The sequence below is a fragment of the Ranitomeya variabilis genome, chromosome 5 (assembly GCF_051348905.1).
Source record: "Ranitomeya variabilis isolate aRanVar5 chromosome 5, aRanVar5.hap1, whole genome shotgun sequence".
NCBI classification, from domain to species: domain Eukaryota; kingdom Metazoa; phylum Chordata; class Amphibia; order Anura; family Dendrobatidae; genus Ranitomeya; species Ranitomeya variabilis.
In genome coordinates this window covers 662,742,016-662,755,533 of record NC_135236.1, presented here as the reverse complement: position 1 = coordinate 662,755,533, position 13,518 = coordinate 662,742,016, and the positions used below count along the sequence as shown (strand labels likewise).

The 13,518-nt window shown below is 46.6% G+C and overlaps 1 protein-coding gene across 3 annotated transcripts in view; it reads right to left on the bottom strand.

Annotated features, from left to right (window-relative positions):
* Positions 1–13,518, bottom strand: part of EFCAB6 (EF-hand calcium binding domain 6) — a 163,490-nt gene that overhangs the window by 14,879 nt on the left and 135,093 nt on the right. For all 3 annotated transcript variants that reach the window (XM_077266561.1, XM_077266560.1, XM_077266562.1), the window contains 3 exons: positions 7,184–7,411; positions 5,209–5,364; positions 959–1,154 (listed from right to left, as the gene is read on the bottom strand). In XM_077266561.1, coding sequence (XP_077122676.1) covers positions 959–1,154; positions 5,209–5,364; positions 7,184–7,411 — 580 coding nt within the window. The remainder of the gene's footprint in view (positions 1–958; positions 1,155–5,208; positions 5,365–7,183; positions 7,412–13,518) is intronic.

Sequence of the window (13,518 nt, the reverse complement as noted above, 5' to 3'; positions counted from 1 at the left end):
AAAAAAATTCAGAGTGTCCTGAAATATTAAAAAAAAGTGCAATTCCATAATTTTTTAAATTTTTCTATTTACCAATGTTCACTACATGGTAAAACTGACCTGGCGATATGATTTCGCAGATCAATATGAGTACGCAGATACCACATTTTATTTTTTTTTAAATTAAGTGGCAAAAAAATCCAGAAAATTGTAAGAATTTTTTTTTTTTTTGCTTTTGTCGCCTTTTTCCAAGACGTTTTCATTTTTCAGCATCTGGGGAGCAGCTAAAATCATCCTTAGGCAAAAGAAGTTGAACTGTCATCTCACTGAGGGATCAGATTACAGCTGCCTATGGAAATCTATAAAGAGGGGAAGAGGAGAAGAGGAGTTACAAAGACTTTGCTGCATCTTTCTAGTAAGTGTTTTATCTCACTCCAGATCTGGATACACATCTACACTGCTCAGTACTGCTGTATATTATCCTCCATGCTGCTGCTGTGGCTTCAGAGAATGTGCTACATAAAGAGGAGAGAAAGCAGGAATCCCTCATGTCTGTGTGTGCTGTGTATGTAGGACATTATAGCAGCTCGTCATCACACACTAGCTCAGAGACGACCGAAAATGAAAAATAGAGCCTGCAGGGGAAAAAATGGTGACAAATGCAGGATACAAGTCATGTAATGTAATAGGTAGAAATAGTGTTACTCCTCATGTACACACATAACAGCTTGTTCTGAAAATTCACCTGAAATTGCAAGAACTATTATAAAGGAGATTTGGAGCTCTGATGATATGAAGAAATATTAAGACACCGTCACCTACGTCCGTTTTGCACCAGGAACAGATCTCAGAGAGAACACGGGAGAATGATACATGTAATTATACGGACTGCTGTAATCCGGGCTTCCTATATGTCTTAGTGAAACGGATTTAACAGGTGGAAAGACTCTGGAGAGCAGATACAGTATCCCGTTCTTACTTTATGCAGCTCCTCCTGACAGTTCTTCACCGATTCCTTCAGCTTTACAAGCACCTTCTGTGGACTGACGTGCTGGACGGTCTCCGTGGGTGCAATCATCTCGCGCCTCTGTCCGTACTTTGAAGCTCTCCCGTCGTCAATCATTTTCAGGAAGTCAAAATAGGAGAGTTTGTTGTCAAAAACTCTTAGCCTTAACCTTTAAGATAAACGAACAGCACTTACACCAGGAAGTCATATCTTATTCATTTCCCAATCTGCCTCCAATAAGTCGTCTACTATTGATGAAGGCTCAGTACTGCAATCTGTGCGGCATCACCATGGATGATGCCCGATGTAACACAAGATAAATAGACATGCTGCGGTCTGGAGAGATGCGCCACATGTCCGTCTCCACGGGTGTCTGTGCACGCATAGAGGGCATGGAATTTCTTGAAATCCCATCTACTATGCTGTAAAATCTGGACGCTACACAAGTACACAGCGTCCAACCTGCAGCGTTTAGTGATCGTGTGCACCTACCCTTAATCATTTAATCCCAGGTTTTCATTCATCTCCATTGTCCCCGGTGTATAACATCTAGCCCCCTTGCCCCCAGGTATATAAAATCCACCCCTCGCTCCCTGGTGTATAACATCCGGCCCCTCACTCCCCGGTGTATAACATCTGGCCCCCTCGCTCCCTGGTGTATAACATCCTGCCCCTCGCTCCCCGGTGTATAACATCCGGCCCCCTCGCCCCCAGGTATATAACATCCACCCCTCGCTCCCCAGTGTATAACATACAGCCTCTCACTCCCCGGTGTATAACATCCGGCCCCTCGATCCCCGGTGTATAACATCCGGCCCCTCGATCCCCGGTGTATAACATCCGGCCTCTCACTCCCCAGTGTATAACATCCACCCCTCGCTCCCCGATATGTAACATCCGGCCCCTCGCTCCCTGGTGTATAACATCCAGCCCCTCGCTCCCCAGTGTATAACATCCGGCCTTTCACTCCCCGGTGTATAACATCTGGCCCCCTTGCCCCCAGGAATATAACATCCGGCTCCTCGCCCCCAGGAATATAACATCCGGCTCCTCGCCCCCAGGAATATAACATCCGGCCCCTCACTCCCCGATGTATAACATCCGGCCCCCTCGCCCCCAGGTATATAACATCCACCGCTCGCTCCCCTGTGTATAACATCCGGCCTCTCACTCCCCGGTGTATAACATCCGGCCCCTCGCCCCCAGGTATATAACATCCACCGCTCGCTCCCCTGTGTATAACATCCGGCCTCTCACTCCCCGGTGTATAACATCCGGCCCCTCGCTCCCCGGTGTATAACATCCGGCCCCTCGCTCCCCAGTGTATAACATCCGGCCCCTCGATCCCCGGTGTATAACATCCAGCCCCTCGATCCCCAGTGAATAACATCCAGCCCCTCGATCCCCAGTGAATAACATCCAGCCCCTCGATCCCCGGTGTATAACATCCAGCCCCTTGCTCCCCAGTGTATAACATCCGGCAACTCAATCCCCGGTGTATAACATCCAGCCCCTCACTTCCCGGTGTATAACATTCGGCCCCTCGCTCCCCAGTGTATAACATCCGGCAACTCAATCCCCGGTGTATAACATCCGGCCCCTCGCTCCCCGGTGTATAACATCCGGCCCCTCGCTCCCCAGTGTATAACATCCGGCCCCTCGATCCCCGGTGTATAACATCCAGCCCCTCGATCCCCAGTGAATAACATCCAGCCCCTCGATCCCCAGTGAATAACATCCAGCCCCTCGATCCCCCCGGTGTATACCATCTGCCCCTCACTCCCTGATGTATAACATTCACCCCTCTCTGCCTGGAGTAGTGCCGTCCACCATTACTAACATGTGACAGAATGGCTAATAGAAAGACCTCAATGATACCAGCACAGTCCTGTAAAAGGAGCCACCAAGGTAATAAGTCCGTCCATCGCATTTCTTCCCTCCTAAATGTTCCTCCATCACCTGTGAGTGATATTATTGAGAAGTGGAAGGAACTGCAGCAACTCAGCCTCCAAGTGGAGACCATGTAACATTACAAAGCGGGGGCCGAGTGCTTAGAGGAGCAGAAGACAGAAAAAGTCACCAACGCTCTGCTGACTCCATAACTGCAGAGTACAACAGTACGAACACTGTTCCCCAACCGGGGGCTTCATGGCTGAGCAGCTGCATGCAGCCTTACATCACCAAGCACAATGTCGAGCGTTGGATGGAGTGGTGTAAAGCCGCCACCAATGGATTCTGGAGGAGATATGTTAAGTGCAATGATGGATAACACTTCTCTATCTGCGTTAGATGGATGAGTCTGGGCTTGGTGATTCCAGGAGAACGTTACCCACCTGACTGCATTGTGCCCCCTGTACAGTTTGGTGGAGGAGGATAATGCTATGGGCTGTCATCAGGGGTCGGCATTGGGCCCTTAGTTCCAGTAATAGGAAATCTTAATGCTTCAGCACAAGACATTGTGGACAACTGAAGCTTCCGGCTTTGTGGGAACAGTTTGGGGAAGACCCTTCTCTGCTCCCCATGACTTGGGAGCCAGATAATCTTGGAGCATTGTCAAGTATGATTGCAGTCAACTAACACTATTAAGTCAGATGTTGCTATGAAAAAAATAAGCATTAAAAAGGCTGTGGGTGACATATACATTAAAGAGAGTCCCAGTGTGGCGTAACTAACCAATACTTTATCATCACAAAAAAAATTGGAGTAAAATATTTACGTAACTTGCGCTAAAGTCAAATGTGCGACTGTGCTGTGTGACGGTATGTGGCCCCGAGCTATTAATATTTATGCTGAATATTACGGCACATTTTATTTATTCTAGTATATTTTTCGCTGCCTTTTCAGCCTTCACCTCCTATCTGTCTCCCAGTCACCGGCCTCCTCTGGGGCCGCACATCTAATTAGTGAGTAACGTTACACAAACAGTCGTCGCCCCGTCAGAGGGGCGTGCGGGGTATTGTCGAAATCATTCTGAAAGGCCGTTGTAACGTAGATTAATACTTGTACATTGTGTGAGGCTGTGATGTGCGGAGGTCTGGGGACACGTGCTCGCGAGTCAAGCTCCAAACATCTGCCGCCTATGAGGGAGGAGTTGGCACCGTACCCGGGCAGCTGCCGGTGAGGGCTGCTGTCAGCTGCCAGGTCTCCCCTCTATGTTTCGCCAATAGTACAAAAACTGGAGAGCGGGGCGGCCATGGTGAGAAGAATACAATTAAAGAAAGGAACATACTGAATGCTCTCAGTTACCCGGTATTATACCAGGCGCTGGCGCCATGATCAGCCCTACATACTTACAAGACTGAAACAGAGAAATATGGTGAAGTCCTTCCTACTGACCTGTAATGATGGGGTGTAACACCTAACCCCTCCTGATTTGTAATGTGTAGTGGGGGGCAGCGTATAGCCTGTGGGGGCAGCACATGGCCTGTGGGGGCAGAGTATAGCCTGTGGGACCAGCGTATAGTCTGTGGGGGCAGCACATGACCTGTTGGGGCAGTATATGACCTGTGGGGGCAGTAAATGACCTGTGGGGGCAGCACATGACCTGTGGGGGCAGCACATGACCTGTGGGGGCAGCACATGACCTGTGGGGGCAGCACATGACCTGTGGGAGCAGCACATGACCTGTGGGAGCAGCACATGACCTGTGGGGGCAGCACATGACCTGTGGGGGCAGCGTATAGTCTGTGGGAGAAGCATATGACCTATGGGGGCAGTATATGGCCTGTGGGGACAGCACATGACCTGTGGGGGCAGTATATGGCCTGTGGGGGCAGTATATGGCCTGTGGGGGCAGCGTATAGTCTGTGGGAGAAGCATATGACCTATGGGGGCAGTATATGGCCTGTGGTGGCAGCATATGGCCTGTCGGGGCAGCGTCTAACCAGTGGAGGTAGTGTATGGCCTGTGGGGGCAGCGTGTCACCTGTGGGGGCAGTGTGTGACCTGTGTGGGCAGCATATGACATGCTGGAGATTAGCGGGCACTGTACTCCGCTATCTCTAGAAGTCCCATATACAATGAATGGTGCGCTGTCGTGCTCATCTCCATCCTAACAGATAATCTTAGAGCCCTGGTCTAGAGATCGGTGGGTTTCTCAGAAGTCAGACCCCCAGAAATCTGCAAATTATCACCAATGATGATGGATAGGTGATCGCTATGAGGTGGGACAACCTATTCTGAGACCAGAACTCCATTACTTCCTCCGGTCCTCTCTCACATTACCTGTACAAGAGGTTGAGGAACTGATCGTCATCTAAATGAAAGTTCATGTCTTCGAGCATCAGCCGGAAGTCGTCCGCGGAGATCAATCCGTCCTTGTTTTTGTCTATTTTAGTGAACGCCGCAGCAAAATCGGGGTAATACTCTCTGAACTTGTCTCTGCGGATACAAAGATGCAAATCAGAAAGACAGAAACTAGCTGAGGTCAGGGCCAGTGTATTACTGAGGATCAGGATTATATCAGAACGGGAGCGTTTCATCAGAAAAGGGTTTACATCTTAAAAGTTTCTTAAAATTGTTACCAATTTTCTTTTCACTTCTGCCATTTACTCTTATATAAAAAATCAGAAATCTTGCAATTTTTACAAATACTCATATTAGACTCATTTTTCTTGTGCTGTATAGAAAACTTTCAGTATTCTCATTATCATCACAGACAGGATCACAATTAAAAGGTAACACTTATATGTACAGTAGATAACAGAGGATCCACCATTCACAATAGGTGATGTCACAGCTCACCTCCTCCTCCTGTACAATGACTGATAACACCTCTATATACAGTAGATAACACAGGATCCACCATTCACAATAGGTGATATCACAGCTCACCTCCTCCTCCTATACAATGACTGATAACACATCTATATACAGTACATAACACAGGATCCACCATTCACAATAGGTGATGTCACAGCTCACCTCCTCCTCCTATACAATGACTGATAACACCTCTATATACAGTACATAACACAGGATACACCATTCACAGTAGGTGATGTCACAGCTCACCTCCTCCTCCTGTACAATGAGTGAAATCACCTCTATATACAGTAGATAACACATGATCCACCACTCAAAATAGGTGATGTCACAGCTCACCTCCTCCTCCTGTACAATGACTGATAACACCTCTATATACAGTAGATAACACAGGATCCACCATTCACAATAGGTGATATCACAGCTCACCTCCTCCTCCTCCTGTACAATGACTGATGACACCTCTATATACAGTAGATAACACAGGATCCACCATTCACAATAGGTGATGTCACAGCTCACCTCCTCCTCCTGTACAGTGACTGATAACACCTCTATATACAGTAGATAACACAGGATCCACCATTCACAATAGGTGATGTTACAGCTCACCTCCTCCTCCTGTACAATGACTGATAACGCCTCTATATACAGTAGATAACACAGGATCCACCATTCACAATAGGTGATGTCACAGCTCACCTTCTCCCCTTTCCTTCACTCTGACCTTTGCCTAGATTAGAGCATGCTCAGATGATGCCAATAAATAGGGTTTGAGTCAGTCTATTCCTTCTGATACCCATGTAAAGAACAGGATTCTAATATTAATCCTAGTGGGCAATATGAACATTGCAAGATTTGGGCTTTTTTTAATACAGGGATATTAAAAATTAAAGAAAAAACATCAATTTGTGAAAGCTACACTTGACATAAAAAATCTACTTTATAAAATAGAATTTGTCATCAGAAAATAACCTATTTAAAGTGGTCATTGGCTCTGGACAAGGTCTTTCCATTCGCTCTATTAATGAATATGGGCACATAGCGGTGTAGAGGAGACATAACGACCCGGCATTAGGTCCAGAAATCTTTGGCCAGTGTCCGAATCTTTGTGATTTCAGCTCTGCAGGTCGATAGTTTGGATTAAAATGACACCTGAAGTGGAGACTTTCAGGTTTAATTAAAGAAATTGATCAAAAACATCCTGGAGGGACAAAAAAGTTTAGGCACTGCAGCCATTTTTCGAAAAAGCCTCCTCATTTCAGGGGCTCAAAAGTAACTGGACAAATTAACATTACGAGGATGTGAATACCTCTATATTAGAGCTTAGTCGGCACTTCACGTCCATACTGATTATATATCGGTATCTTGACCATGTTTTGGTAAAGGGACACAATGCTCAATGGGTCAATTAAAAAGAAGTTCAAGGTCTTACTTGATCTGCTGTTCTACGTCGTTCATGTTGAGGGCTCGGGTTTGATGCTTATGAAACTCGTCCATATCTTGAAGGATCTTCTGCTGGGAGCTGTAGTGTTTCTCTAGAGCTTGGTGGTTGTCTTCTATGATGCGTTTGCTCGGGCCGTTGTCTCCAGAGGCGAAGTTCACGCCTAGTTTCTGGAGGAATTCTTGATGGGTGAGATGGCCTTTACCTTCGGGATCATATCTAAGGAAGACAATGGTCATAAGACCTTTTGATATTTTGGCAATGGAATGACTTTGGTTAATTTTCTACAGCCCGGAGAGGTAGATCGGTCACCAACGAGTCCCAGCTAGACCGGGCTTTGGTGCCACTCTCAGTGGAGAAACTCTGGTTGGCAAAAATTTTCCAGGTGGGTATTTACTGTTAGAGGTGATTGCTCCAATTTCCAATATTTTTAGTTGAGCGGTTGTGGTGTAGTGTCCAGGGGTATTATCTGCTTGGTAAGTACCGTAATTGTTTGGATCATTAATACTACTTTGCACCAGGTTTGTTAGGAGCACCGTGTGTGGAGCACTATAGTGGAAAAACAGGTAGCTGAGCTGCAGTACCGGGAATGACCACTACACAGCGTATGGAGCTGTGCTGTACCGCCTCCTTGCACCGCCTCCAGCCACAGCGGGAGCGTCAATCATGTGATCAGAGGTGGTGCTGGGTGCTGTCGGACCCAGACCGATCCGATATTCATGACCTATCCCAAATGAGCAGTAGATGTAAAAAGGGGAGACCACCTGGATTCCCCAAAAAAGTTGGCAAATCTCCCATGTATAACTAGACCAGAAATGGCGCTTTAAGTGGCCCCTATTTTATTTTTCTCCATCATTCAAGAACATAAAAAGAGAAAAAAAAAAAGATCTAAAACCTACGATAACTAATTACAAGTTACAATAAAGCTCAGGGGTTTACAGGAAAACATTTTTTTTTAATGCATTCAAGTAGGAAAAAATAAAAAAAAATGCAATTTTTCTTTTCAAATATTTCACATCAGAATAAGAATTTTAATACACTGGAAATAAAGAAATATTTTCTAGCGCAAAGTATGATAAGTACAATAAAGTCCTCCGGTGTGAGCACTTAGCAATGTCAGAAATGTGCAAATACATTATTAAAAAAAAACTATTTTCATGTAGAAGATTTTCCTTTTTCGGTATGAACTGTTTAATTGGCGCTGATAGGACTTCATCTCACGTGACACCGCCACAAGGCTATGCTAGATCTATTCTAGACTAAATGCACAAAAGTATGTGCCCCCTCCACATCCCACCTCCAGGAGCTTTTCTGTCCTCCATCCTACATCCATAGACATTAATATGGAGTCGGCCCCTCTGCAGATATTACGGCTCCCGCTCTTCAGGGAAGGGTTTCTACAAGATTATGGAGGCGTCTGTGGAATTTATTTGCCCCTTCATCCAGAAGCTAATTTGTGAGGTCAGACCCCAATATTAGGGAGAGGCCGGGATCACAATCTTGTGATGGATGGGGCTGATATCCCGGCTCTGTGCGGCCGCTCATGCTCTTCCCTCCATGTCTGCATGGACCTTGTGCACTGGGCACAGTCATGGAGAACAGAGAAGGGTCTTCCCCAAACTGTTCCCACAAAGCTGGAAGCTACAACTGTCCACAATGTCTGGTTCTGAACCGTTAAGATTTCCCTTCACTGGGTCTAATAACCTCCTAAATACAGTGTAAGCCCCCAACATTACCTTCTAAATACAGCTTGAGCCCCCTCATAGCCCTCTATATACAGAATGAGCCTCCACATAGACCTCTATATACAGTATGAGCCCTCACATAACCTCCAATATACAGCATGAGCCCCCACAAAGCCCTCCAAATACAGTGTAAGCACCCACATAGCCCTCTACATACAGATTGAGCCCCAACACAGTCCCCTAAATACAGTGTGTGCCCCCACATAGCCCTTATATACAGCATAAGCCCCCCGTAGCCTCCTATATACAGTATGAGCCTTCACATAGTCTCCTGTATAAAGCATAAGCTACAGTACAAGCCCACACTTAGCCCCTTATATACAGTATGAGCCTCCACATAGCCACCTACACACAGCATGAGCCCCCACATAGCCCCCTAAACAGTATGAACCTCAACATAGCCCCCTATACACAGTTTGAGCCCCCACATAGCCCCCTACACACAGTATGAGCCCACATAACCTCCTTTATACAGTGTGAACCCCCATATAGTCTCCTATATACAGTATGAGCCCCATATAGCCCCAGTAATACAGTATGGGCCAAGACACAGGTTCCTACATACATGTGAACCTCGCTCCTGTTCGCTCAAACCTCTGCTCCTGTGCGCTGACTCTCAGCAGCACAATGCAATGACGTCATCACATCAGCTGTCTCACACGCTGATCGGTGGAGGATGGAGCGGCGGCCCTGATCTCCACTAATGTATTCACCGTTATCCACATCCCGAAGATGCGGATAACGCTGACAGACTATGGACGTTTAACAAAATATAGCAAAAATTATATATATATTTATTTATTTATTTAACCCCTTCCCGACCTTTGACGCCACGTAGGTGTCATGAAAGTCGGTGCCAATCTGACCTGTGACGCCTATGTGGCGTCATGGAATGATCGCGTCCCTGCAGATCGGGTGAAAGGGTTAACTCCAATTTCACCTGATCTGCAGGGACAGGGGGAGTGGTACTTCAGCCCAGGGGGGGTGGCTTCACCCCCCCGTGGCTACGATTGCTCTGATTGGCTGTTGAAAGTGAAACTGCCAATCAGAGCGATTTGTAATATTTCACCTAAAAAACTGGTGAAATATTACAATCCAGCCATGGCCGATGCTGCAATATCATCGGCCATGGCTGGAAACACTTATGTACCCCCCCACCACCACCGATCTCCTCCCCGGTCCTCCGTCCGGTGCTCCGCTCCCCTCCATCGTTTTGTCCGCTCCCCCGTCCACCTGCCCGCTCCCCCGTGCTCCGATGCCACCCCCCGTCCTCCGATCCACACCCCATGCTCAGATCCCCCCCCCCCTCATACTTACCGGGCCTCCCGGTGTCCGTCCGTCTTCTCCATGGGCGCCGCCATCTTCCAAAATGGCGGGCGCATGCACAGTGCGCCCGCCGAATCTGCCGGCCGGCAGATTCGTTCCAGGTATATTTTGATCACTGAGATATAACCTATCACAGTGATCAAAATAAAAAAAATAGTAAATGACCCCCCCCTTATCACCCCCATAGGTAGGGTTAGGGTTAGAACTAGGGTTAGAACTAGGGTTAGGGGTAGGGTTAGGGGTAGGGTTAGGTGTAGGGTTAGGGGTAGGGTTAGGGGTAGGGTTAGGGCATGTGCACACAGTGCGGATTTGGCTGCGGATCCGCAGCGGATTCGCAGCGGATTGGCAGCTGCGTATTCGTAGCAGGTTTCCATCAGGTTTACAGTACCATGTACACCTATGGAAAACCAAATCCGCTGTGCCCATGGTGCGGAACATACCGTGCGGAAACGCTGCGTTGTATTTTCCGCAGCATGTCAATTTTGTGCGGATTCCGCAGCGTTTTACACCTGTTCCTCAATAGGAATCCGCAGGTGAAATCTGCACAAAAAAAAAACTGGAAATCCGCTATAAATCCGCAGGTAAAACGCAGTGCCTTTTACCTGCGGATTTTTCAAAAATTGTGCGGAAAAATCTGACACAAATCCGCAACGTGGGCACATAGCCTTAGGGTTAGGGTTGGAATTAGAGTTAGGGTTGGAATTAGGGCTAGGGCTGGAAATGGGGTTAAGATTAGGCTTGTGGTTAGGGTTACGGATAGGGTTAGGGGTGTGTTGGGGTTACAGTTGTGGTTAGGGTTGGGATTAGGGTTAGGGTTGGGATTAGGGTTAGGATTAGGGTTAGGGTTGGGATTAGGGTTAGGGTTGGGTCTAGGGTTACGGGTGTTTTGGAGTTAGGGTTGTGGTTAGGGGTGTGTTGTGGTTAGGGTTGTGATTAGGGTTATGGCTACAGTTGGGATTAGGGTTAGGGGTGTGTTGGGGTTAGTGTTGAAGTTAGAATTGAGGGGTTTCCACTGTTTAGGCACATCAGGGGTCTCCAAACGCAACATGGCGCCACCTTTGATTCCAGCCAATCTTGTGTTCAAAAAGTCAAATGGTGCTCCCTCCCTTCCAAGCCCCGACGTGCGCACAAACAGTGGTTTACTCCCACATATGGGGTACCAGCGTACTCAGGACAAACTGGGCAACAACTATTGGGGTCCAGTTTCTCCTGTTACCCTTGCGAAAATAAAAAATTACTTGCTAAAACATAATTTTTGAGGAAAGAACAATTATTTTTTATTTTCACAGTTCTGCGTTATAAACTTCTGTGAAGCACTTGGGGGTTGAAAGTGCTCACCACACATCTAGATAAGTTCCTTGGGGGGTCTAGTTTCCAAAATGGGGTCATTTGTGGGGTGTTTCTACTGATTAGGCACATCAGGGGCTCTGCAAATGCAAAGTGACACCCGCACCATTCCATCAAAGTCTGCATTTCAAATGTCACTACTTCCCTTCCGAGCCCTGACGTGCACCCAAACAGTGGTTTACCCCCACATATGGGGTATCAGCGTACTCACAACAAACTGGGCAACAAATATTGGGGTCCAATTTCTCCTGTTACCCTCGTGAAAATAAAAAATTGCTTGCTAAATCATCTTTTTTGAGGAAAGAAAAATGATTTTTTATTTTCACGGCTCTGCGTTGTAAACTTCTGTGAAGCACTTGGGGGTTGAACGTGCTCACCACACATCTAGATAAGTTTCTTGGGGGGTCTATTTTCCAAAATGGGGTCACTTGTGGGGGGTTTCTACTGTTTAGGCACATCAGGGGCTCTGCAAACGTAACATGATGCCCGCAGACCATTCCATCAAAGTCTGCATTCCAAAACGTCACTACTTCCCTTCCGAGCCCCGGCATGTGCCCAAACAGTGGTTTACCCCCACATATGGGGTACCATCATACTCAGGATAAACTGGACAACAACTTTTGGGGTCAAATTTCTCCTGTAACCCTTGGGAAAATTAAAAAATTCTGGGCTAAAAAAATATTTTTGAGGAAAGAAAACACATTTATTATTTTCACGGCTCTGCGTTATAAACTTCTGTGAAGAACTTGGGGGTTCAAAGTGCTCACCACACATCTAGATAAGTTCCCTTTGGGGTCTAGTTTCCAAAATGGGGTCACTTGTGGGGAGTTCCTACTGTTTAGGCACATCAGGGGCTCTGCAAACGCAACGTGACGCCCGCAGAGCATTCCATCAAAGTCTGCATTTCAAAACGTCACTACTTCCCTTCCGAGCCCCGGCATGTGCCCAAACAGTGGTTTACCCCCACATATGGGGTATCAGCGTACTCAGGAGAAACTGGAAAACAACTTTTGGGGTCAAATTTCTCCTGTTACCCTTGGAAAAATAAAAAATTGTGGGCTAAAAAATCATTTTTGAGAAAAGAAAAATTATTTTTTATTTTCATGGCTCTGCGTTATAAACTTATGTGAAGCACTTGGGGGTTCAAAGTGCTCACCACACATCTAGATTAGTTCCTTGGGAGGTCTAGTTTCCAAAATGGGGTCAATTGTGGGGGAGCTCCAATGTTTAGGCACACAGGGGCTCTCGAAATGCGACATGGTGTCCGCTAATGATTGGAGCAAATTTTCCATTCAAAAAGCCAAATGGCGTGCCTTCCCTTCCGAGCCCTGCCGTGCGCCCAAACAGTGGTTTACCTCCACATATGGGGTATCATCATACTCAGGACAAACTGGGCAACAACATGTGGGGTCCAATTTCTCCTATTACTCTTGGGAAAATAAAACATTCCAGGCTAAAAATCATTTTTGAGGAAAGAAAAATTATTTTTTATTTTCACGGCTCTGCGTTATAAACTTCTGTAAAGCACCTGGGGGTTTTAAGTGCTCACTATGCATCTACATAAGTTCCTTGGGGGGTCTAGTTTCCAAAATGGGGTCACTTGTAGAGGAGCTCCAATGTTTAGGCACACAGGGGCTCTCCAAACGCGACATGGTGTCCGCTAACGATTGGAGCTAATTTTCCATTCAAAAAGTCAAATGGCGCGCCTTCCCTTCCGAGCCTTGCTGTGCACCCAAACAGTGGTTTACCCCCACATATGAGGTATCGGCGTACTCAGGAGAAATTGCCCAACAAATTTTAGGATCCATTTTATCCTGTTGCCCATGTGAAAATGAAAAAATTGAGGCTAAAAGAAATTTGTGTGAAAAAAAAGTACTTTTTCATTTTTACGGATCAATTTGTGAAGCA